The following is a 26,611-nucleotide window of genomic DNA, read 5'->3' on the forward strand; positions in this document are numbered from 1 at the left end:
ACGAGACGCCCCACACAGTCAGACTCAGAAGCAGAGAATGCACTCCAGAGGTTGCCAGGGGCTGGGGGAGCAGGGGATGGAGAGTCTTCCTTCAGAAGCCTTGTCCAGCATCCTCCACGCACAGGTCTTGGATGGCCTCCAGGAGCCAGCCCTCACCCTCCGAGGTGCTCTCCTGTGGTTTTGGCCTGCGCCGTCTCAGGCGCCAAGAGAGATTTCTGAAGTCATAGCAGATCCCAGGCCCTATCCAAGCCCTGACTAGACTGGCTCAAGGCCCTCCTCCAAACATCCTCACCTGAGCCCCCACCGTCCTACAGCAGGCGTCCTGCTCCCAACAACAAGGCTGCCCTGGGGTCCTCCTCAGCTTGGCTGCCTTCTGGCTCCAAGACTCCCGGGCGGAGCCCTATTCTTGCATTAAAATGCTGAAGGAAGAACTCTCAACCCAGACCTCCACACCTGGTAAAAACGTGTTTCAAAACCTACGGAGAAAGGCTTTTGTGACAGAAACAGTGGGAGCTGCCTGCCAGCGCTCCTCCCCTCTGAAAAGCGTCAAAGGCAGCCCCCCCCGGGCAGAGGGGACAGGACGCAGCCAGCAGCACAGTAGGTGTGGCCCACCCAACTCCCCTCTCCTCCTTCTAATGCTTGAAAGAACCGTCTAAAGCAACACAGCACAAGCTGCGTGTCGGCTGCGTACAAAGGGAAGACATCCGGCGAAGGGCACCAGGCGCTGGAGGAGCAGGAAGACCTGGGGTGACCTCCCTCCCCGCCCAGGGAAGTGTCGTTATTCAGAGAGGGTAACGTTCTGCACAAGCAGTGTGGTCAGCCCGCAGGCCGTCGCCAGCAACGTCTCTTGGACTAGAGCACACCCAAAGCTTCTCCAGCGCAGACGCCCAGCAGGACCCTTCTCATCTCCACACGTGCCTTCAAAGACTATTTTTGGCAACACTGCATCTCTGCCAAGGCCACCACCCAGGGTCCTCCTGCCCTTGAATCCCTGTGACAGCTAGAATTAAGAGGATGTATTTATCAGTATCATCTTTACGTAAAGCTGCAAATGCTTTAACACCAAAGCACGTCGGTCTGACCGGACAGCCCGACATTTCCAGCAGGACGAGCCCAGGAAAGCATTAAGAAAACACAGGTGGGAGGTCATTTTAGTGGAGTCACTCCTTTAATTTAAACCTGTGACTGTCATTTTATGCTTGACTAAGAAAAGTATTAATAAAAATTCATTTTCATTTGGATTGTTTAAAAATCTCTTAATAAACGTGACAGTATTTTAAAGCTGCTCTGAAAATAGGTGGAAATGTCCTCAGAAAAGAGCAGCCGGGCGCGGCTCTCTCACTAAAGTGCTCGCTGCTTCCACTCGAAGACAGTGATTTACTTCCTGGTGCACTGAAGTAGCATTCCTGTGGAACGAGCCACGTGCGGAACACATGCCGTCCGTCTACACGAGGGTGCCCTCCCGGCTGCGGCCAGGGCTGCGCCCGCGGTTGGCGCTTTCCCGGCTCCTACGGGGCCTCCTGCAGGAGCAGGCGCAGCCTCCTGCGCTCGTCCCCCGCCGGGGTGGCCCACTCCCTCCTCAGGTACTGGACGTCCACGCTGCCGGAGGCTCTGGCCAGCACCAAGGCCAGGAAGCTGCCACGGGTCTTCTCGGCTTCCCCCACGACAGTCATGGCCACCAGCCTGGAACCGAGAAGCATACGTGTGACCCTGACTCACCCAATCATCCGCGTCCCGGGGAAGGAAGAGGAAGGCTGAAGCGTCTGTCATCATCAGAATGGAAATCAGACCCGAGGCAGACGTACTCAAATCTACAGAAACCACATTGAAACGTGTCTCTGCAGCCAGAGACTGCGGGACTGACGTCTGTGATGGTCACTGCTAAGCACCAGGGACGTGCTGCCTTAAGACGGGGAGCCCACAGACCTGCACCCCTCGCCCAGACCTCACCCTGAGCTCCAGATCCGCCGTCCAGCCAAGGAACTGCACGTGGGGCCGCTGTACCATGGGCACTTTCGCCGACCCCGTTTCTCCAAGCAGGCCTGTCTCCCCACCATGTCCCCCCCATGGCCACCCCATACCCCCGTCCCCACACAGCACCCTCTGCAGCCTCACCACCGTCCTCCTGTGGTTCAGTGCCGTCTCCCCGAGGCCTCCCCATCCCTGACTTCCAAGTATCCTAGGAACACCCCTCATCACGTAGTCACAGCTTTAATCACCAAGATTAAACCACACCCGCCACAATGTGCCCCTCCCCGTCTTCTCCACCATGACCGGAGCCAGACCTGAAGGCCACGCTGGTAGACTGCAGGAGCAGGCAGCCCCTCGAGGGGCAGTGGGGGTCTCAGTGGCAGGGAACCCCCATCGGGGCCCACAACCCAAATACCCCCCAGCCCTCCCCCCAGGCCCCAGGACGTGAGCCCATCACATTATTTCATTTTATCACCCGTCAGCCCACGGGGACTGCAGCCCACTGACCAGTTCACTGTCACAGCCCTGGTGCCTGCAGCCATAGGGGCGCACAGGAAGGACCCAATGAATACTTGTTTTCATATGTAGTCAATTCACCTATGGCACAGGAGCCAAGAATACACAGTGGGGGAAGGACAGTCTCCAATAAGTGGTGATGGGAAAACTGGACAGACCACCATCTCACACCACACACAGAAATCAACTCAAAACGGATTAAAGACTTGAATGTAGGACCTGAAACCATAAAGTCCCAGGAAAACACAGGCAGCAATCTCCGCGACAGCGTCCAGGTGATGGCCTTTCTGGATCTGACTCCAGGAGCAAAGGCCACAGAAACAACCAGCTGGGGTAACATCAAGCATGAAAAACTGCAGAGCAGGAGAACTGAGCAGCAAAGTGGACACAGACCGGCGGACGGGAGAGCACGTCCGGCAGCCACACCCCTGCTGAGGGGCTAGCATCCTAAACACGTGAGGGACTCACACCCCTCAAGACAAAAGCAAAAGCAACCCAATTTAAAAACAGAAAGAAGATCTAAACAGACATTTCTCCAGGGAAGACACACAGAGGCCAACGGCCACATGAAAAGGCACTCAGCACCACTGGTCATCAAGGAGATGCAGACCCAGACCACACAGACGTCACCTCACCCGTGTCAGGACGGCCATCATCAAACAGACAACAGCACGTGTCGGCGAGGCTGTGGAGAGAAGGGGGCCCTCATGCACCGCTGGTGGGAATGCAAGTTGGTGCAGCCACTGCGGGAAACAGTCTGGAGGTTCCTCAAGAATTAAAAAGGGTTACCATATGATCCAGCAGTTCCACTCCTGGGTAGGTATTCAAAGGAAACGAAAACAGGACCTTAAAGAGGTATCTGTGGCCCCGTGTTCACAGCAACACTGTTCACATAGTCAAGACATGGGAACAGCCCAGGTGTCCATCAGTGGTTGAAGGGATAAAGAATACGTTATGTACACGTATTACATGTGGAATATTATTCAGCCATAAAAAGAAGGAAATCCACTTGCAACATCAAAGGACCTTGAGGACAGTATGCTGAGATACGCTGGACAGAGAAGGACAAACACTGTATGATCCCGCTTATATACGAAACAAACAAGAAAACCCAGCCAAGCTCACAGATACAGAAACCAGACGGGTGGTGGCCAGAGGCAGGGGCGGGGGCGGGCCGAGGGGGTGAAGGGGTAGGAAGGCACAAATTTCCAGTGGTAAAGGAACCACCATAGGACGGGACGTTCAGTGCGACAGCTGTAGCTAAGTATCACTGAACTGCGTGTTTGAAAGTTGCCAAGAAACTAAACACTACAAGTTCTCATCACAGAAAGAAAAGTCCTGAAACTACGTGAGGCGATAGACTTAGGTGGTGATCATTTCACAACGTGCACAAACACCGAATCACGACGTTGCACACCTAAAACTAGCATGTTTTATGTCAGTTACACCTCAATATAAATAAATAAATGACAGACAAATACGTTTTATTAAATAACCAAGACACGTTTTGGAATAAACTGCATGAGCATTATGTGTTTGTAAGCAAATTACAGTTTGGATTTTAATGATGTAATTTTTTAATAATTAGAATAATGTAAGTATACCTACTACTTGAACTAAACCTAAACGCGATTCTTAATTTTTTTCATATCTTATCAGTATGCCCCTAACATTCTGTCAAATGATCTTCTGGTTTTGATCACTTTTTATCTTCTTTCTTTTACAAAAGGGATGTGGTCCCCATCCTCCAGGTTGTAACAAGCCTTCACAGAAGGAGGATTTACTGACAAGAGACATAAAATCTAAGAAAAAAAGAATGGTGAATGGAAAAAGTGGTCTCAAGGAGGACTCTTCCTGATGCTCATAAAACAACAAAGATGAGGAATTACTAGAGCACACGGGTGACAAGCCAGCTCTCACGTGTGTGGAACGGGCCCCAGTGCAGTCGGCCCCCAATCGCCTGGGGCAGGGGGACTGCGTCTCTGTGGAAGTCCCTGACTCCTGACTTCCACGGAGCATCCTTGTCAGAACGCAGAAGGAACGCTCTGTCTACCGCTCAAATGTGCGTGAATTTATAAGACTAGTAAATAAACTAGTAAATAAACAAGGTGCTAAGAAGAAAAAAGCTCCTTTTATTTACAGAGTGAATTCTCTAACCACACACTATTTTAGGCTAAATATCAGACAGACACACTTTAAAGTGATTTTTAAGACAGTACTTAAGTATATAAAAATATTATATATATTTAAATACAAATAACCACACTTTAAAGTGTAGTAACCTTATATGTAACTTAAGAAAGACCATCAGTGATGCTTCTGCAGGAAATCACCCGTGAGGGCTCAAGCCTTACCTGTCTGGGGAGACGGACTGTTTGGCCACGGGACCCAGGTCGCTCTCCAGGAGGTCCCAGACGTAAATGCAGGACGCGTCGTCCCAGACCAGAAACATGGCAGGTCTCGTCAAGGACCAGTGCAGGCCGTTTATGGCGTGGCCGCCCGTGCTGTGGTCCCACTGCAGGCGTGGGAGCTCGGCCGTCAGCTGGTGCAGCCTGAGGCTCCCGTCAGAGCAGCCGGCCTGGGGAGGGCAGACTGGCGTCACTCAATCTCACAGCCAGGAAAAATTTCAGAGCATTAGCTTTCTTTTGTTTGTATAGCAGAAAGAGCTGGTTTAATTTTTGTTTCCAAACATAAAATTATAACATTAAATGTTGTCCTCACAAATTACAAACTTGAGCATTCTCCTTGGAGACTGACTCACTGTGAACGCCCTCCAGCCCAGGATGGCTGAGATCAGTGAGTTGGGTGACCAGGTAAATGGGCGCTTTTTTAACAAATGGGCTGTCGCCGATTCAAGCTAGGACGCTGAGACTGGGAAGACTGACACTGAAGTGGAAATCACTGTGCCACTTTTTAAAAGTTACGTACACTGGCACCAATAATATGACTGTACATTCCTTTTGGAGTGAAATTTCCATTAAAAAACTTAGCTGGTTTAGTAAAAGACAAAGTTTTTAGCTTAGAAAGAGAACCCTAATTCCATTTTACTCAATATATTTAATCCTTCACATTCTTAACCTTTCAAAAAAAGCAGAAGCCCGAGTAAGCAATGTCGGGAGGTCTGTCTATTCCAGGACCAAGTAACTAAGCACATCCGTGGACAACGGGGCTGTTGGGGAGGCGGGCCTGGGGTCAGCACAGGATTGGGGCTGGGAGTGAACGTCATTGTGGGAAGAGCTAACAGAACCATGCACAGGACGCAGACCCACTGCTGGGGACAGCCTGCATAGCAGAGTAAGGACTAGCAGTCAGTCGTGACCCATGGGGAGAGTGGGGAGCCACGTGTCCGTGCAGACATAGTGAATGTGCTCCAAGGAGGAAAGGAAGTCCTCCAACCTGTAACAGAATTCACAGCAGGGTGCCAGGAGCTCCAGTAGCGTCCCCGCATCCCCCACCAGAGCCCAGGGGTGAGACAGGGAAGTTGGGGACCCACAGGGGAGACTGGAGTCTGCAGACGAGGAGATGCCAGCAGACTGGATGGAGGGCATCTACGCCCTTGGTGAGGGCCCAAGGCCGTCCCAAGCAGAGGGGACACCGCGACTGAGCAGGACTCGGGAGGGGCATGATCTCGCTCGTCATGGATGCTGACTGACAGGATGTTTTGCTCCGCCCCACAGCCAACAGGACGGAGGCTAGAGGAGGACCAGCTTAGCTCGTCAGGGATGGACACCCTGGCCACGGGTCAGGGATGTTTCCCCACGCCTGGCAGGGGCGGGAATCCTCGTGCTGGTCTTGAAACTGCTCTCTCAGCCTGAAATTATGTCACAAGCGACGGCCCCATGGAGTGAGCTGCCCTGACCACAGATGGGGCGTCAGGACATCAGGGCAGACGTGTGCCAACACCGTAGACGCAGCAGAACTGATGCTTTAAAAACCGACGCTCTTACCAGGAAAACTGGTTCCCCGAAAGGTGAAAAGTCAACCACGTTCACCCTTACGGGTCTCACGCCCTGTTGCTGGGGTCTGAACAGCCTGGGAAACACCCTCCGCTCCTGTCTGGTGCTGTGGCAGACGAGGCCCTGGTGGTGAGAAGAGGCCCCAGTGAGGAAGGAGGGGTCTGGCCCAGGGCTGGACAAAACCAACATTCTTGAGACAATGTAAACAGCGTCACCACAAGGGCGAGCGGAAGCTCATCTGCAGGGAGACGGTCACCGAGCAGCTCTAGTCACAGAGCGAAGTCTGAACACAACTCACCATGTCCGTGCCCACGACAAAGCGATCAGGGTCTGAAGGCAGAAATTTAACGTTCAGTGTTTGTGTGGACACCCAAAATTCATCACCTTTATGGAAAAGGCTGGAAAAAAGAGAAGGACAAATAGTGTCAGGTAGTCTGGAAGCCGCAGGGCGGAGGTGGCACCTGTGCCATATGGGGCGCCCGCTCCCAACCAGCGTCTCCAGCTCCCTTCCTCCCGCTCCTGTGCTCTCCGTGGGTCACTAATCCTTTCTTCCAGTGTCTGGTCTGCAATATCGTTCCAACTTTCAAACCTCAGAGACAACAGTTCCACCTAGGAACGCCTTCAGATCCCACGACCGGCGCTGTCCCGGCGCCTGAGTGTCTGTGACCTCCCCGTGCGGAGCCGCCCGCAGGCAGCAGCCCCTGTGCCACTGCACGGACCCCAGGCCACCCGAAACTTGGTTTCTGGATTTCTCCCACTGCAGGGGCAGTGCGTCCCGGAGTCCGTGGGGTCAGCTCTAGCGCACGGCCCAGCAAGCCCACCGCTTCCCCATCCGCGGGTCCCAGCTCCGTGAGGAGGTGCCAGCGCGGCCGCACCACAGCATGGAAGACTGCAGGCCAACTCAAAGTTCCACCATGCTCTAGAGTCTTCCTCTCTCTTTTCTGAAAGACGATATTTGGTCTATTGTTGGTTTTTCACCTCATGCTGCGTACCTATCTGTAACAGGCAGGGCCCAGGACTGCTCCTTCTGCGAGGCCACCCCAAGCACACGGCGGGGGTCTGCCCCCATCTCCACCCACCCTCTGCTCACACCCACATCCCGGACTCCAGCCGCAACCTGCTCAGGACCCGTCACCTCCTCCCTCCAGATTTCGGTCCTCTGTCCCTGGAACTGCCGGCTCCAGGTTTCCTCACCTCCACCACTAAGGGAGCCCACCCTTGAGTGCCTGCTGCCGCGGCTCCAGCTCCAGCTTCATCTCTGATCTCGACTGACCCTGCGTCAGCCCCTTAAGGCTGCCCAGAGCCCCGTGTGCCGTCCTCCATTCCCGCCTCACACTGTTGCCAAGCTGATCACCCTAAACTGCTGAGAACCCCTAGGAGTCCCTGTGGAGCCCGTCTCGTCCCTGCCCCCCGAGGCTGGTCTCAGCCCTCAGCACAGCACACTCTTTGGGCCTGGCCCCGACTCATCCCTACTTCTCAAAGCAGATCTGCTGCAGGCTGCTGATGCATTGGGGTCTGCTGGGCCCCATCTCAGCCGTCACCTCTCTGAAAAGTCACCACAGCCCTCCCTGAGCTCCCAAGCTCCGCGTGCCTCCCCCAGAGCCAACCACAGGGACGAGGACACTGCCACCAAGCCCCTCGGGGGAGGGCTTGCTGCCCCAGGGGCCTTGGGCGCATCGCCCAAGGTCACACACCTCCAGGGACGCCCACGGTCTGCAACTGAGGGGGTGTCAGGCCTAGCTCAGCCCCCAGGGCTGCCATGTCCACAGCCCACCCCTCACCAGACGCCCTCTCCAAGGGCTGCAGCGACCACTGGTCACCGTCTGCACTTGAGGGCCTGAGCGAAGGGGCCACACAAGTTTGGATGGTGCTGGTTGTGCACAGACCAGGGGAGGCACCGCCTGGTGTTTGGGGGGAAACCCAACATTGGCTACAGGAGACACTTCCCTTTCAAGAGCGTATAGTTAAGTACAGAAGAAACCTATAGTTGAAGGGTACGTGTAACGCAAGGTACCAAGTGCATAAAGGCCAGAACCGAGATGAGATGAGATCAGTTTGGCAGAATTCAGAAAAGGGCCTGGGCCACCTGTGCTGGGGTCTGCCGTGTAGCCGGTGAGCTTTAAACATAACTGACTCCTGCCACGGTTACACTGAAACCAGCCTCGGCACGCGTCCGATCACTGACAGCCCAGCGGAGTTCGTCTGAAGAGAGGACTCGGGCTAATACGAAAACTTCTCAGGGTGAGTCGCAGGCTGAGAGCCCGACTGCGGTTACTGACAACAAAGGGCATCTCTGGGAAATCAATTAACACGATGTATAAATACCACAAATACTACTTGTACACTTAAGATTTTATGTCATATCAAGTTATCTGAGTAAACATAAATCTAATTTCTGAATAAAACTTTCATATCACTGTTGCCGAATCCTCAAACTTGTCTATTTAGCTTCCGGGTTGCATTAAAACTGGATGAAAAATAGTGAAATGGCACCAATTTACAAGACAGAAAATATTTAAATCAAAGAAAAAAACTGTTAGCTCTGACCTGGTACTTTTACCTATTACTCTGAGTCATTAATAATAGACCAGCAAACACACGGCGTGTGAAGCCGGTTTCCGCGACGCACGCCTGGCTTGCTCACGAACGAGCCTCGAGCTCCTTCTGTGGGGAACCTACCTGCCACCCAGGTGAACGGCCGTGCTGTGCAGCAGTTTGATCCTCCCTCCAGGTATCAGCCCTGAAAATGGAGAAACCAGAAATAAGTGTGCCTCTAACGTGAGTTAAACCAAAATCCAATCACACGTGCCTGGAATCACTTTCCACTGCTTCAATACCTGTGTCCCGCCGTAACATAAAAACACAGGTAGGTAAAGAGTGCTCCCTCCCTAGAGCAGGGGCAGGTCCTGCAGTTCCCTCAGGGGAAGAATCAAGAGTCTGCAGTTCAAGGCTTCACGGGAAAATGGCTGGTGGGATCAAGATCAAAAAGCTTCCCATTTTTAGATTTGATAAAATAAAACAAAGGGAGTACACTAAGCAAAAAAAAAAATCAATACATAACTGGAACCTCCGGTTCCCACAGAAACCCTCTTCTGCAAACGTCCTCGCGCCCTGGTGGTCTCGCTCCTCAGAGGCTGCCTGGCTCCGCTCCGCGACCCCTCCCTGCACTCCCCACGGGCTCACGGCCCCACTGGCTCTCCCTCCTTTGTCCATTTCCAGCTTCGTCCTCTTCTGTAATTACTGCAGAGGGGGAACTAGAGACTTACTTATACTGAGGCCCACGTCCTAGCAAGGCACAGCCGAGAACCTTGGCAGTGGATGAACTAAAAGTACACAAAAAACTCAACCTGCAGTGAGAAAGGGTGGCTGTAGTTATAAGGCATGGGACTGTTTACAGTCTTGCCACCTGTCACAGTTATAACTGATTTCAGGGCGTGCGACGTCACCGATCGCAGATCCCACTTTCCCAGCACCTGCTCCCCGGACCAAGCTGGGGCTGAGCGTCTTGGCTCAAACCTTCCTCCCTGGGAAGGCTTCCCCGATCTGGGCCCTCAGCCCTGCTCCAGCAGTGACAGCACGATGGCCAGTCTCCCCAGGAGACCACTCCCCAGGCAGCGCTGTCGCCCCCTCACCCCATTCCCCTGGCACCGCAGCCAGGACCCGGCTTGTTCAGAGAATCAGTGAATGAAGGACTGGTTCTAAGCGTGACCTGAGCTCTCCAAGAGGCCACTAACCTGATATGCACACGACAGGGCTCGGAACCACCCCAGCCTCTCCCGCAAGCATGTAACGCCCAGAGCTTTCCTGGTGCGAATGTCACCCCCTCTTTTCCTAAAAGCAGAGCTAGATCAGTGGCTGGAATTTACATAAGTGGTTCTACAGATAAAGGAGTCTTCTTACAGCAACTTTTGATAAAATACACACTGCCTGATAACACCCTTTGTGAGACTCTCATTTATATCACAAAGTACTTTCACGCAAAGTAATTTTGTCTCCACAGGCAGACTATGAACTGACCTCCCAACACCACCTAAAATTCCCCCAAGTGCCTTGGTCACCGCACAGAGGCCTTGGGTACGTGACCCCTGAGGTCTCTGAGGCTGGGGCTGGGGTCTCGGGGCCAGGGTGCAAGCCGGCGAGGGCAGCATCGGGCCCTATCAGCCCACATTCCAGGAGGTGCCTGGGCCCTCCCGCCCAACATTCCCGACAGACACAGTGAACACTGCCCCAAGCAGATGAGCAGATGCTGGGTGGAGAAAATGCCGAGAAAGGCGGGGCCCCGCCTCAGACAGGCCTCCATCCAGCCTGGCTTCTGGGAGCGAGTCCACCTCTCAGCCAGGCCGCCGCGGCCCACATGAAGCCCGGCAGCTGCTCCGCAAACCGGGGGCGCCCCTGTCTGATTTCGAGCATCGGGGCAAAGCTGGGGTCACTCTCGTTACACCCATTGCCTGGGTCTACAGGGGCACCCCCAGCTCAAACCAGGTGAGGGGCTGTGGGACGGACGTCCGGGCCCTGCCTGACACGGCAGACTGGCCACGGGGCGTCAGGAACCGCTGACCTCGGGCCTCGGCCCCTGCCCCCGCTGCCCCTGCCTCAAAGACTGTGGGAGTCACCCTGAGGGGTGGACCTGGGACTCGCACACCAACTGGTGACCCAGGACACAGAGGGCCCCGCAGCACAGACAGGACACGCAGCCCTTCCTGTAACAAGAGCAGCATGCGAGCTGATCTCGGGGCCTGTTCGAGGGTCAACAGGGCATGAAGCATACAACTTTCATCTTCATTTTCCAGGTAGCTAATTACTTTTTTTTCCAAAGCAGGTATTGGTATCTTTTTATTCATTTTATTCATTTTAGCAAACACTGAATAAAGTTAGTGCTTTTATTTAGTAATTACCCAAGTCACTTATTGAACCAGCGAGATCTGCCCTTGGTAATTCAACCACCACCTGAAACAGACGGGAAGATGAACACACTTAACACTCGTGGAGCCCTCAGCAGAGCAGAGCTCCGACAAGGACAGCATGCTGCATTAGCCACTAAAAGGATCACTGCTCCAGAAAAGGGACGGGTCGTAACTTCCGAACCGATACTTGCTGTAAACCGCCTTCTTTTCAACCCGTTTCTCCACACTCCATGAGGGGCCGACGTCCAGCGCGTCCTCTGCAGTGAGTCTCCCACCCTCGTCCTGTGGCCCCGACTGTCCCCACCTCTTGCACTGGCATTCGCTCGTTCCCACAGGTAATTCCCGATGGCCCGTCTGGTCCTTGTGTCCTCGAGCCAAATGGAGCCCCCCACACCCAACCAACCTCGGCACAGACCAGGCCCGGGCGTGCGGCCTCCTCACCCACACGTTGAGAACCCCGCTCTCGTCCAAGGACGCGATGTGGAATGACAGACCCGACGTCTCTGTGAGGACAGAAGTGGGGAGGGAGGCTCGAGACCAGGGGACCACTCCTCACGACCTGAGCTACAGAGCTCACGAGGCGAAGGGACGTACCTTCCGGAGCAGAGAAAGGTGAGAGCACGCAGCTCTGTCTTTTGCAGACAGACGCTGAGACCGGTTCTATCGCTCGGAGGGGACTGCGGTGGTTCACCGACGTCAGGACGCCATCTGGGGATGGAAGGGTAAGTCAGGGAGCACGTTAGCACTGAGTTGTGGGGGGATGGGCACAGGTGCATCTCCTCAACGAGAGACCACGCGGACCACACACAAACGTCCACGTGCCACTGCTGTCAGCTTCACCGTGAAGCGCAGACCAGAGTTCACTGCAGCCAGTGAGAAGAGGGGTGAGCTTTGCATGCAGGGCTGCAGGGTGAGGAGGGCGAGGTTCAGACCCCTGGCCGGGACCCTGGGGGCCACCCTCCACCTGCGGGGACGACGGGGCTGGAAGGTGCGCAGGACAGCAGGGCTTCTGGAGGAAGAGGAGGCTCAGACAGAGCAGCATGGGGCACAGGCTGACGGGGACTCAGAGCTGCTAGACCCCCCATCCCCATTCAAGAAGTGACCCTCGACACCCTAACACAACACAGCTCCTCTGACCACAAACATCCACCTGCACAATGTCCAGGAGCAGAAGAAACCAGACAAGCTCACGCAGACGCCGTAGGAACAAGGCAGAAAATGCAAATCACAGTGTTTCAGCCCCTGAACATTCTCCCCAAAAACAAGCACAAAACAGACCAGAACGCAACACTCCAAGCTACATCATGTCTCTTCGAAAAGCACTTGGAAATGTGTTTAAAGCAAGGAAACAAATCAGAAACCCAGAACAAAAATGGGTAGAAGACAACAAGAAGAAGAAAATGAGAGTTGGAGCTGAACTCAGGAAAAACCGAGGGAAAAGGCAAAGCAGTCTGAGGAATGAATGAGGACGGACAGGGCTCCAGGCTCAGTGCCCTGAAGCGAAGGAGGCGTAGTGAGCGGGTGTCCCTCTGGAGGAGAGGCCACCGGCACTGGAGGTTCTAGTGACAAAGTTCAGACGGCAACAGAACACAAGGAAGCACCTTCCTGGAGTAAAACTTCAAGTGAAGTTAAAAGCTTAAGAATTGCAGTGTTTTGAACACAGAGGTGAATCAAAGGTTAACCAGTAACATCAGCAGAAGTTAGAAAATGAATGTCCTTAAAAGACGTCCTCTAGCGCATCAAGCCCTTAGGTACCCATAAACTCATACCTTCCCAACAGCGGCAAGGTCGCCTCCAAAAGGGCAAAAATGGGTTGTTGGGAGACGAAAACCTGCGTCTTCACGTGGGAAGCACAAACACACTCGGCAGTGCAAACAGACGCAAGGCATCCACATGCGTGGCAGTATCACAGAACAGGAGGGGAAGCTGGAAGGCTACTCGGCTGGGAGAGAGGCCGGCCCAGACGCATCTGACACGGGACTGCGCCCAGAACATACAAAGACCCCTCACATGCAGCAGTAAGCAGCAACAACTCAACTTACACCCCGGGGAAGAGCAGGCAGACACCCGCCCAGACAGAGGGCGAGGGAGGACGCTCACCCGCGTCCTCAGGGAAACCACAGCAGAACCGCGAGACGCCCCACAGCTCAGCCGGTGAGGACGCAGCCTGCCTGTGCCACAGGCCCTGGTCTTGCCTGCCAACCACAGAACTAACTGGAAACCCCTGGACTGCTGGGTGGAAAGACCAGGCAGGTGCACCAGAGGTTCTGCCAACAGAGGGGAGGGAGCTCGGAAACACCTGGTGCAGGAACCCCAGGGCCTCAGGCCAGGGAAGGACGCCGGGCTCACAGGGCCCCTTACTCGCTGTCTGGAGAGAACCGGGGTTCCTGGGCAGGAGCAGAGGGAGCATGGGCTGAATGCAGTCGGGCCAAGGGCAGCCCCTCCACGGTCAGCATGGGGTCAGTGCGCCGTGCACGAGCTCCCCAGCCCCCAGCACTGGGAGGTGGGCCGGTACGGGCACTGAGCAAGCCAGTCCACAAAGCACAAGAGAAAACCCCAGGACACGAGTGCCTCCCCAGTGGGGGTCATGCTTGTGTGGTTGTGGCTGTGGTGGACTCTGGTTATAATTATGGCTGTGGTTGCAGTTATAGGTGGTTGGTTGCTAGTTGGCTGCAGGTTGTGATTTTAATCGTGGTTAGCTGTGGTTGTAGTCGTGGCTGTGGTTTGTGGTTGTGGTTGTAATCGTGGTTGTTTGTGGTTATAATCATGGCTGTGGTTGTAAATGTGGTTGTGGTTGTTTGTGGCTGTGGCTGTGGTTGTGGCCACAGCTGCTCGACATGCAGTAGTCACACGAGTCTAACTAGAGGTCCTGGCAGGTCCAGTGCTTCCAGTTCCCTTTGACGCAAGAGGCAACCACTTCTCCTCCTTCAGCCCTCTGTGGGCTGCCTCAGCCATGGGAGCGCAGGCTCTGATATGCCAGATGGATTTAATCCAGATGGATTTAAAACTGAAAGTCATCTCACTGAGGACCTGCAACCCCAGGTTCAACAGGAAAGGACACCCCACTGTCGCCGGCCGCTGCCTGAGCATCCCCTGGAAGGGGTCCGTTATTCCTGCTCGTCAAAGGACCCTTTTGCTCGTAGGTCAGACCATTCTGGGGTAACTTGAAGTGACGAAACAGAGAGATTTCAGGGCCCCTCTGTAAGTCCAGGCTGACATGCAGGCATCACTGACCAGTAGAAAACTGTTGAGGTCCTGAACGTCCAGGAGCACCCACTCAGCTTCAGGGAGCAATGGATCCGGGCGTCCTCTCTCAGGTCCCACACGAGCACCGAGCCATGCGCGGTCCCAGCAAACAGCAAAAAGGCTTTACAGGGGCTGAAGCAGCAGCACGTGACCTGGAAAGACCCCCCCCACCCCGACAAAAGCCAGACACTGAGAGCTCCCGTGGACCCTCCCGTAGAAGATGGGGGGACAGTGCGGGGGGGGGCGTGTCTGAGTGTCCACGGCCTCTGGGATAAGGGAGGCAGTCGCGGGTGAGCCCCAGGCATCTCCATTCCGCCCAGCCGCCGCCCAGAGTGGCCAGGCCACCCCTGGTATGTCATCTGCCTCCCAAGCCGCAGCACTCTGTGATTCCCAAGCCCCAAGACTGACACCCACAGAAGTTACACTTCTCCACAGCCTGCGTGGAGATGGAAGATTCTGAGGTCATGGAGATCATGACTTGGAAACATGCATGTATCCTCCCAGCCTGAAAGCACAGCCCTCCCACTGGACCTGCATGGTCAGCACACCACAGTCCCACCAGCCAGGCCCGGAAAGGCTCAAGCTTGTTTAGAACCCCAGGAACAACTGTCCCCAGCCGCAAGAGGCCAGGCATCCGCTGCTGGGACCCCAGGGCGCCGGGCCCAGGTTTTCCTCAACCCTGCAGCCATGCTGACACCCGACCCCGGGACCTGAGAGGTGAGCTGTCCTTCCAGCTGAGAGCACTGTGCCGAATCCCCTGCACACAGCGGCGGCGGCCGGGACAGAGGAAGCCACGTGGAAGCCCCCTCCTTGGCGCCCCTCGCCCACCCCCAAGTTGCACGGACGACTCCTCAAGCCGTACCTCCGACTCGCACAGCAGGACCTTCTGAGGCCCTGACGGCTGCCAGATGTCCCACACGCAGAGCAGGTGCCTGCTGTCTAGCAGGGGCGCCGCGGCCTTGCCAGGCAGACCGTGGACGGACACCACTGTCCGCCTCTGGGCCTGAGATGCATGCACGCAGGTCACCCTTCGGTCTGAGGAGGAGACAAGAAAACGCCCCTGTGGTTAGTGACCCGCCAGGACCGTGTCACGTGAACACTTTTCAGACGCGCATCAGCTCGACGAAGAGACAAACGTGGTCCTTCACCGCCACACACGCCTGGATCTGGTGTCGACGGGTGGCCACAGCTCGGCCGGAGGCCACCCGTGCCCTTGCCAACGTGGCCCCGCTCCCTCTCACTCCCCGCTGCTCCCACAGACTGGGCGGCGCGGAGGGGTCTGGGGAGGCCCCGCAGCCAGCCCATCAGCACCTTGTCCGCCAGCAGTGGTGACACCTCCTCTCCCTCCCGAGGACCTGCCCTCCCGTGGCCGTCCACTCCCCCTGTCCGGTCAGCTCACAGCGATGTCTGTCTGTCTGTCTGTCTGTGTGTCCACTGCTGACTCCTGGGCCTAGGACACTGGACACTCCTGAACGTGTGGAACCAACAGAAGAGCAAGTGGGCGGCCAGCACTGCGTGGTTCCTGGTGGCAACAGCGTTGGGGGGGCCCTCGTCCCTACCTCCAAGCTCAGATCCAGGACCCGTGCCCCAGGCCCAGGCTCAGACACTGTCATCCCAATCTCCTCCTGGTGCCTCACAACTCACTTTACCAAGCAAAACACACCAGAACCTGCACTCTGTTCACATGTGGAACAGGGGCAGGTCCCACAGGACACACGAGCCTCCCCAAAGGGCCCTGGTGCATGCACAGCCAGGCCCCCAGCTCTGTGAAGCCGCCGTCCCTCCTCGGCTTCTCAGGACGCAGAGGAAAGTGGGAGCCTGCATGTCCACATTTCAGATGCTACAGATGCGATAATAGTACTTTTCGACAATCAGTCTTATCTTTTAAAAACAAAAGCCCTCTCAAACAATATGAGTTTTTAAGAAATTAACACCACCAACTTTGCTAATGTTGAACGTGGAGGAACGTGAGTGCATCTGAACGTATAAACAGCAGGTAGCACAGGAAACACCTAAAACACCCCAACTGGCGGCACCAGAGCCTGGTGCCCTGGTGCACACGGCCCGTGGGCCTCGCCTCCGCTCGCGGACCAGCCTGGCCACCCACGCCCTCACCAGCCACTGTTTAAAGCCCAGCGGCGACTTGCTCAAGGAGTCACACCTGGTCACGCGAAGGCAGTCTGTGTGGCTCACACGATCACGTGCAGTTTCACTGCGTGTGTGACGTCGCAGGGTGCCCTGTCCCCAGGAACCTACTTAAACTGAAGTCAGGAGCTCGAGGGGAAACTGCTGAGCCACGTTCATTGCACGACTCCCACCCTGAACCCTCCCATGCTGCTCCCGCTGCACCTCTGCGCCAAAAACCAAAAGCAGCCGAAGGAAACGGAAAATGACCGCGTGTCCTTCCTCCAGTCACGCCTGAGGAGGGCCCCACAAAGCCGCGACCTCACACTTCAGTCTGCAGACGCAGAACCTCCATTCAGTAAGCCCACCGTGGGGACACAGGTGTCCCAGTAAAGATGGCCGTCCTGGCGCGAACATCTCCCGCTGGACCCAGATGCCGAGCAGGGCCGTGCTTACTCTGGAGGAACAGCAGGCCGGTGTTGAAGGGGACGGAGCCGTCGCTGAGAGGCAGGGTGCAGTCCTGTGCCCGGGGGGGCCAGCTCGGCTCCGCGGCCACACGGTCCTCTTCCAGCAAAACCGCAATCACCTTCAAAGACACGAGAGCAGTCCTTGGTGAGCACTCCCAACGTGCTCGCTTTACAGGAAAAACACCACACACAAATCACTACCTGGGCAGTTATCCACTTCCAAAAACCTAACTGCCCAAGTCCAAGACATCACGACAACTGACACAAGGAAACTAGAGTGTTCCTCCCACACAACAGCAGAGACTGCAGGGAAAATTCCAATAACGTAAACTCCACGGGGGAGCCACGGTCCAACACGGGCATCGCTTGTCACAGTAAACATGGGCTAAAGGTAACGGGAGGGGGAGAGGTAGACCCTCCAGCCTTTCTAGAGGAAACTCAGCACAGCCCACGTCCCACTCGCCGGGCTGCGCTGAGACCCAGTGTGACAGCATATCAGCGTCTCTGCCCTCAGGAGTCAGGGGTCCAGCTTGGGACGATGGCAAGGAGGCGGGAGGGAGACGCAGGGGATTCAGGAAGGCAGCTGGCCTGGAGGCCTGGGTAGAAGATGAGGGACCACGGTGACACGAAGCTGCCGGGCCCGTCCCCAAGTCGTCCTGCACCACCTTCCCCCCGCCCATCCTCACTCCCCATCAACTCTAAGAGAAGCTGAGTAAGTTTAAAGTCACATGAAACCAGACTCTGTAACACGCTGGGGGAAGAATCTCCGAGACTCATACTGAGCCTTCGTGGAGGGTCTGGTGACTGTGACCGGCTCTGACCTAACTGAGGGGCAGGGCTGGGGCTCAGACGAGATACGCGGGCACTCGGGATCCCCGTCGCTCCCTCAGTCTTTGGACGTACTTAGAACCAGTTTTTAAAGCCATGAGTTTACTAGTTTCAAATACCCTGGGTATGTGTGTCCCTTGCCAACTTAACATGCCTGTTTTTCAGTCTAGATTTTACAATGCAAGCAATTAACGTTAAGGAATACAATCCAGGTGCACAGACAGCACTAGCAAGATGCTGCCCCAGGGCCGGCATACCTGGCAGGCTGCCCGGAGGAAGCTGCACAGCCGGGGTGTGTCAACCTTCGGGACCACGGCAGCGCCACCGGGGCCGCCCCTGTCACTCCCTGAAAAATAGCTCATGTGAAACCAGCTAGGTGGACTCACAGGCACACGTCACAACCTTAAAGGTGTCGCAAACAAATGAGGAGCACAGACTGCCCAAATTAAGAGCGGGGAGTGTTGGGGGAGCCCGTCCGCAACGCGCCTGTTTGAGGGTGAGCGCCTTCCCTCGTGTGGGCCCGGATCAGGGCCCAGACACTAGGGGTTCTGAACACCCAGGAGGCGGCTGGGAAGAGCACGTGTTTCCACAGCCGCACAGCGGTGACCACACCCAGGACAGAGAAAGGGCAAGAAGGTAACAAACACACCCCAGGGCCAGGAGCCGTTTACCCCCAGACACAGCCGCACCCTCTCCCGGGTGCTGGGTCCACACTTCCCGGGTCTCCACCTCTTCGGTCTGCACATCCCTCTCCACATGGTCTTCGTTACACTGAACATATGCCTTAAAAACAAGGTGTGCCAGAGTCAGCTCTGGGTCTTGACCTCAGAGCAATTTCTCACAACTGAAAAGAAAACGATTAAAATGTTTAAAGTTAATAATGACAGTCTTCTTGCTTCTGTCAAAAATATGTACCACGGCGTAAATAAAGCCACGCAAATGCTGCTCATGTCTTAAACATTCGATGCACGCAGGCCTGAATCTCAGAAGTGATTTCAGAAAGTCACATCAAACAAGTCAACTCTGGTTTGAAAACAGTTACCAAATCCACCGGCACCCTACTCTCTTAGAGCACAGAGGCTTCGCAAAACCAGTTTTTTAATTTAAAAAAGGCACATGCTTTAGGGGTAGGGGATTAAGAGGTACAAACTACTACGTATCAAATGAGTAAGACACAAGGACACTGCACAGCACAGGGAGCAGAGCCAGTGTTTTATGCTAACTGTAAATGGAGCATAAAACACTTAAAAAGTGTGAGTCACTTTGTTGTGTACCTGAAACATGTAATACTGTCCATCATCTACACCTCAATAAATTAATTGATTAATTAATTAAAATAAGTAAATAAAAATCAAAAGAAACAAGCGGAAAAAGGTACATGCTTCAGTGAAGACAGTAAGATACTAAGAGCTTTGAATGAGGAAAACAAGCATAGAAGTCAGAGGATCTGCTGAGGGTCAGAGTGAGTTCAGCTACAAAGCCAGGATTAATCTGGCGGCTTCTTAAATTTCATCCTGTGACCTTCCTCCATTGAGAGGTTCCTGATGGAATTCACCCAGGAGCATGCTGATCCACGGCACCATTGGGACACACGAGAAGCAACAGAGGGTGTCCCTGACTTTAAAACGCCGCAACTGTTGGGAACTAGACTGAAACATAATTAACAATAGAAAGCAGGATGGGGGACAGAGCTGGGGGACAGGGGAGCAGCGCTGGGCCAGGGGCAATTCAGCAAGAGTCACCAGGAAGGAGCCCCGAGAACAGGCCAGTGGACACGGAGGGACAGACAGGTCGCCAAGAGGAGAGGCAGGGACAGCAGGAGCACATGATGGAGAACAACAGGGAGACAACAAATGGGCCTGGCAAGGAGGACACAGGCAGGTAACGAGGGACCTGGTGAGGTAAGGAGACACTTAGTGAGGCAAGGGGGACACACGCAGTGATGGGGACCTGGCACAGAAAGACCTGGGAGAAGAGGCAGGTGGATGGGAACAGGGGAGGGAATCGAAGGTGAGCCTGGCATCTCGGGAGTTCGGGAAGAACCTGAGTGGTCATACCTGTGGGACAGGGAGGACGTGCAGGACTGCTCCACCCCACAGGAACCTGGACAGTGACCAGAGGTGACATCCCGTGACTTCCCATAAACCCTCCCTTGGTCGAGCTGTCCTCTGAGCCGGGAGCCTGCCCAGTCCTCCTGTGTGACTACGTTTATGCTGGAAGGCTCTGGACACGGAGGACATCACACAGTCTCTCCAGGGAAGAGCCCGTGACGGAGGAGCCCCTCTTCCCTCAAGTCTGTGTCCTTCACACCATCCCAGGTTCTAACATCCAGAGCAGGACAGAGCCAGGCTCAATCCCCTCCCTGCATTGTACCTGCACTGTCACCTGTCAGCACACCTGCACCCACCTGCTCACGTGTCAGCACACCTGCACCCACCTGCTCACCTGTCAGCACACCTGCACCACCAGCTCACCTGTCAGCACACCTGCACCACATGCTCACCTGTCAGCACACCTGCACCACCTGCTCGCCTGTCAGCACACCTGCACCACCAGCTCGCCTGTCAGCACACCTGCACCACCTGCTCGCCTGTCAGCACACCTGCACCACCAGCTCGCCTGTCAGCACACCTGCACCACATGCTTGCCTGTCAGCACACCTGCACCACCTGCTCGCCTGTCAGCACACCTGCACCCACCTGCTTGGTGTTCTTCTTCCCAAAGCTCCTGATGTACATGTCATACTCGTTCACCGGTGGCAGATCCAGGAGGGAGAAGGTGAATGAGAAGTCCAGGTCGATGAGCCGGAGCAGCTTTGTGCTGCGCGTCCTCAAAACAGTTGGAAACAAAACAATGTCAAACAGACAACGTGCAGAAGGGGGAACAGGCCTCGTGGTGAGATAGTAGCTCTTGCTGAGGACCTAACTGACGTTTGGTGTGAGTCAGATATTAATGGTCATTAAAGATAAGACACCGCAAATGGGCTGGTGATGCCATGTGGCTGGACCACGCTGACGGCATTTTGTCGGCTCTGTCTCCGAGCCCTAGGCCCTGCCCATCCCTCCACGGGACTGAACTCTGTCCTGCTCACAGGCGTGCACCCAAGACACATGCGCTCCCTGTCACCCCACCTGTCTTCACTTGATACCAACACTGAGAGCTTTGCTGCTGCAGATGGTTAGTGGGCAGGAGACCTGGGGGGGCACGGCGAGGAGAAACCCCCACGTTCCAGTCAGTGTGGACGCCTTCTCCCCAGCAGTCATGCTCTGGTTTTGCTTTGGCCTCTGTAAACCTACAGCTCCACTCCTCCATCGAATCTGCACTAGACCCAACACCCAGCCCTAGACCACCGACTGAGAACTTCACTTCCACGAATCTATGAATGCTACAAATTTCTGAGTTCACAGTAAGGCGAGCTTGGACTCCGACACGTGGAGGAACAGCCCTGGTGGTTCACACTCAGCTCCCTCAACCCCAGAGGCTGACTCGAGCCTGTGGTCGTCTACACAAGGACCTAAGGACATCAATACAGGCATGGTGTCCGAGGCACTTGGGACGCATGGCCCACCTGGGACTCTTCGCCCGAGAATTCTCCAGCTGCACATCCGAGAAGCAGCGGGGCTCACAGGGTTGTCCAAACCCTGAGCAATGCCAACCACGCCTCGAGAGGCAGTGGCACCTGCAGGGGGTCAGGCCCGGCCGCCAGCCCTGTGACCACCTGACTGTGACTCTGCTACAGCCGTGACAGGTGGGGCTCCCAGGGCCCCTGAAACTGACACAACATTAGGGCCACATGTCTTTGTGCAACACTGTACACCCACAGCAATAGCACCACACCGGGCACAGGGAGACACAGCACAAATTAAAGACCCTGCCTGCCCGTCAGCTAACTTTCAAAGGTACGTTGAAGAGAAGCATTTTAAAACTAATCACACCTTCTGCAAACTTCCCAGTCCACCTACTTTTGCTTAAGTGCCTGAGTCCGGCTCTTCTGACGGTGTGAGGCTGTTGCAAAATCCACGAGAATTCCACAAACAGGGGTTTGGGAAGGAGAATTGTTTGCACCTGTTTAGGAAAAAAAAGCTATTTTTGTGAAACTGAAATATTTCTTTCAAGCAAAGGAAGTCAAGAGTAAAGGAATGAGAAGCACGCATACCACTTATGCTCAATAAGTCTTTACACGTAACGGGTGACGACAAAGGGAAACACCTTCCCCGGGCATCTGGAGAACCGCTTCTGCTCATTTCATCTAAAACTCTCAGCAACGAAGCACAATTTCCTACGTATGCACCAATCATACTAGTTTCAGACATATTTAAGAACACACAGAAGATGCAGTCCTCCACTCCCATCCCCCTCCAAAACTGCACGCTCTGTAAGGGACTGAGATGTGTAAGGCAGGGCTGAAAATGGCAGACGTGAGCTCCTGGGGGCTGGCCACTCGCTGCCCCGAGACAAACGGGCAGGTGTGGGCAGAGGTGGCTGGACTGGTGACCAGTCATGGAGCAGCCTAGAGGCTCCTGTGAGGGCCAGCAGCTCCACCCACAACTCTGCCACGCATGGACCTCCTCACATCGCCTGTTCCCCACAGGTTTCTGTGGTTTCCGTACAGATGTACCTACATGTCTGTTATGTATTTATTTCAACTGTATCTTAATCCAACTTCTTAGTCCTTCTACATTTGTGTTTGAACTCATCCAAAGAGCATGAACCATCCTGCTGGCTTACAGTTTTACCAAATCCCCGAGGCCCGCGGGATGGAAGCCATCCCACAGCCCCAGCTCTGCCCTGGTGCTGGCCTTCTGCAGCGAGCAGGTGGCCAGTCTGTGCGCCTCCACCCTCCCACGGTCAGAACACCCACCAGCAGGACTGAGACAAGGGTGGAAGCAGGTCGCGTTTATGAGAAGAACCCTAGCATTTGCCAAGCACCGTGCAGGACCGGAGATGATGCTGACTGCTGCTCCAGCTTCAGAAGTGAGGAAACTGGCCCCTGACTGAGGCCACAGGGTCAAGACGAGAACAAAGACCCCGCGGAGCAGGTGTCCGCCCTTGGGAAACACTCCCCAGCCAAGCACGCAATTCCTTCTGGCGGTGTGTGAACACTTTCACACCACGGAGTAACTTATTGCTCTGGAAAGTTACTTACTGAACAGTTTCCTGTCACCCTGGACAAGGATGAGGTGTGTCATTTACAAACAAACAGGTCACTGCTGCAGCCACAGCCACCCCCGACGTGGGGCTGACCGCGGAGGACACGGAGAGCCAACACCTTTCGGCTGCTGAAAGATGGTGACCGGGCGGCACCAACGACTAAGGTCTCTGTGTCACCACGGGCCTGGCGCCCCCGAGCGCTTCGCACGTGGCAGCTTGTTTAGTTAAGTCCACAGCAGCCCTGAAGATGCCATGCCCTTGTTCTACAGGCGAGGAGCGAGGCACAGAGAGGCCAAGGTAACGCCAGGCCGCACAGCAGCGACAGGGGCAGCACACCAGAGCCTGCGGGCCGCCGCCCGGCTCCGAGGTTCAAGAGGACCCTGCACACCAGCACCCCAGCTCAGTCCTGCTCCCTCCAGAGCAGACGCACAAGACAAGGCAACAGTCGCTCTGCCTGGCCTCACCTGGATCATTACATTATATTAATTTACTCGTTAACAATTGTTTTATGAGACCATTTAAAGCAGTACACTATCCAATGTTTTTAATATTGTCCTAATTGACTTTTTTGGGTTATTTTAATGCTATTTTTTTATTAGAATATCATAGTTTTCCCTTTAAGTGGTTTTAAAATATTTATTCCTGCCCTTATACAAGTGACTTTACCGTATCCAGATGCCAAGAACTTCTGAGCAAAGTACACTTCCTAAGGAAAAGCCCTGGGAAAGGAGACTCCCCTGGAGGTGCCCTGACCCCTGAGCGCTGCGTTGGCCCTGGACCTGCTGCCCCTCATTGGTGACACTCGTCTCCTCTGTCAGAAAAAAAGCGGCCTGCATGGCAGCCTGGCTGACTGACCCCGGGAAATGGGCGGTGTCTGCGGCCCGCGGCCCCATGGGCACTGAGCAGCACTCAGGCACCTGTATCGGGAAGCGGGGGAACCGGCCAGGCTCACGTACCTGGCCCTGCGCCCCTTCCACGCTCCACCCGGCCCGGGCTCTCCAACAGCTTCGGAGACAGCTCGCCCACCCGTTCGTTCTCCGCATGGATGGCTTTCCGAATTTCTTCAATCTCCCTCCTTCTGGCCGGGGGAAGCTCTTCTGCCATCTCTGCTGATTCAAGTGCATCCAGCCCGCTGTCCTCATCCCCGTCACAGACCTCAAAGTCGTCCTCATAGTCCTGCAAACAGTCACAGAGCCTGGAGCTACTAGGACAAACCCTACACGGAAGAAAATACACAACTTGTCCCCTGAAGCAGAAGAGGGCCGCAGCGAGGCTCAGTCTGTAAAGTCCAGGGTCACTGAGTGGCCAATCGTGTAAATGGCTGCATGTGTTTCTCTAAAAAGGAACCGGAGTCTACAGACCTGCGTCCACCAAGACCTGAGTGGACAACCACGCGCAAACGCTTCAGTGCTGGGAACGTGCGTGCATGTGCATGTAGACACGTGTACTTTGTGCTCCATGCAGATGTACACGTACACAAGTGTACACACATATATACACACACGTACTACACTCGTATACACACGTACAGGTGTGCACGCACACACACGTTTGACTGGGAGGGTAAGCTTGAGCCATTTAATCACATCACACTGGTCAGCACTGGCAGACGTGTAGGTAGCAGACCTAAGTCAGATACGGAGCAGTTAAGAGCAATAGAGAGAGAGCAAGACTGCTAAGCTTCTGGTTTTGGAACAGATTACCTTTAAGATGAGAACACTTTTAAAGCTAATAATAGAATACCTTTAATTTTTAATTACACCTACTTCAAAATCACCTTCAAAACCAACTGTATGTTCACCAGCTCCTGCAGTTTTCTGAGTCAGCGTCTTCCTTTCCAATCTCCTGGAGGAAGAAATGAAACATATAACTAAGACATCCAATCATAAATTTGAATCTTGCAAATAGGTTGGGAAAACATACGTTTTCTGAGATTCATTTGATGTTGCTTATTTTAAAATGTGTTTATAAAACCAACATAACCTAACCACAAATTCTTACAGAAATACCCTCATGATGAGTATGACCACGAAGAGAAAGCGTCAACAGTCACACTCTGAGAAGCCTCTGGAATTCTGATGACTAAAGAAAAGAGGCAACCACAGATGCACAGCAGCGCCTCCCCACGATCACATCTGCGTCTTCCCCGTGAAGGAGACACAGACACGTGTGTTCCTGCACGCAGGGACGCCTGCTCTGGCCCTGGCCCCGCCCTGTGGGCCTCAGGGTCTCTCCTGAAATCGGAGGACATGCATTCCGTGGGGCTCCGGAGGGTGGGTGGCCTCCCTGGCCGGAAGGAAGAGGGTCCCAGGAAAACCAGCAGAGCACGTTCCAGGTTTCCAGGGAAGAGGCAGCAGAAACGAGCACCGGTGGAGAAAACTCCCGTTCCCCACGGCTGCTCCTGCTCGTCCACCTGCTCTTCCCGCCCAGTGGGGACGCAGCACCTCTGCATCCCACAGGCACCCACGTCGGGGCTCCCCCAGGGCCCTGCGCCCCCACCTGACAGCTGCTCCACCACCATCCCCAGTCCAGCCCCAACCTTCCCGTGTCCCCTGTCCCCTCTCAGTCACACGAGTGAGGGGAAATCTGATCAAAACCACACAGCTCGCTGCACTGGGGGATGGATGGATGGGTGGCCGAGCCACCACAGATCCACCCACCAAAGGGGCCTTGGTTTCTATCCTGGAGAAGAAATAAAAGTGGCATCAACGGGAGCCTCTGGCGCCTACAGGTGGGATGGACGTCGGGGCTAGAGCAGCCGTGCGGGGTGGGGGGATGTGTGGCCTGCCTCAGGGAAGGAGAGGCCTGTCAGCCTTTCAGGATTAAACCAGGGCAGGTGTCGGGGATGGCAGAGGGAGACGGCCTGGACCTGGTGGGAGACTCCCCAAGCGGGGAGCTCAGGGAGGAGGGCAGGAGATGCTGAGAGATGCGAGGCCAGTGGGTGTCCTACCCCAAGCCCCCAGGTGCTGCCACAGTGGCTATGTGGGCCTGCGCCCACAGGACCGAGAGACAATTCCCAAGGGCACTGCACGGCCGGGTGGCGCAGTGACTCCAAGCAAACGCTGTTCAGGAAGAACTGCCCCAAGACAAGGCCTCCCAGCCCGACGTCACAGCAGAAAGACGTCACGTTCACTGCACCAAAAGCGGGAACCCTGCGACTGGTGAGAGAAACTAAAACGAATGCTTTGCAGGAGCTTTAAACAAAACTCACAGCACACAAGCTCCTCACGTCCCCAACAACGCCCCCCTCAGCAACACTCAGGGCTGACAGCGGGAAGGGTGCCGGCCAGGGGGACAGGAGAGTGATGACAAGAAAGTGTCCCCCATCCTGTGGAGGCACTGAGCAGAGAGCCCCCCACATCACCCACAGTTTTTGAAAGAATGGCTCAGTCTCACCAGCGGGCCCCTCTGGTCGGAGGGCAGCTTCCGTCCAACTCTCTGGTTTGGC

General features: G+C 55.0%; 1 protein-coding gene across 1 annotated transcript in view; it reads right to left on the reverse strand.

Annotated features, from left to right (window-relative positions):
• Window positions 1–1,149: 1,149 nt before the first annotated feature.
• WDR60 (WD repeat domain 60) overlaps window positions 1,150–26,611 on the reverse strand; it is a 42,074-nt gene continuing 16,612 nt past the window's right edge. Inside the window, 19 exon segments of the mRNA XM_032484358.1 lie at window positions 1,150–1,683; window positions 4,842–5,065; window positions 6,435–6,566; window positions 6,742–6,841; window positions 9,123–9,183; window positions 11,339–11,390; window positions 11,789–11,850; window positions 11,942–12,055; window positions 14,209–14,467; window positions 14,578–14,745; window positions 15,456–15,628; window positions 17,174–17,303; window positions 18,270–18,358; window positions 18,684–18,795; window positions 20,712–20,841; window positions 21,975–22,077; window positions 24,120–24,339; window positions 24,930–24,968; window positions 24,970–25,008. Of these exon segments, the coding sequence (XP_032340249.1) occupies window positions 1,509–1,683; window positions 4,842–5,065; window positions 6,435–6,566; window positions 6,742–6,841; window positions 9,123–9,183; window positions 11,339–11,390; window positions 11,789–11,850; window positions 11,942–12,055; window positions 14,209–14,467; window positions 14,578–14,745; window positions 15,456–15,628; window positions 17,174–17,303; window positions 18,270–18,358; window positions 18,684–18,795; window positions 20,712–20,841; window positions 21,975–22,077; window positions 24,120–24,339; window positions 24,930–24,968; window positions 24,970–25,008 (2,382 nt within the window). The 3' untranslated portion in view covers window positions 1,150–1,508.

Source organism: Camelus ferus, chromosome 7 (assembly GCF_009834535.1).
Source record: "Camelus ferus isolate YT-003-E chromosome 7, BCGSAC_Cfer_1.0, whole genome shotgun sequence".
NCBI classification, from domain to species: domain Eukaryota; kingdom Metazoa; phylum Chordata; class Mammalia; order Artiodactyla; family Camelidae; genus Camelus; species Camelus ferus.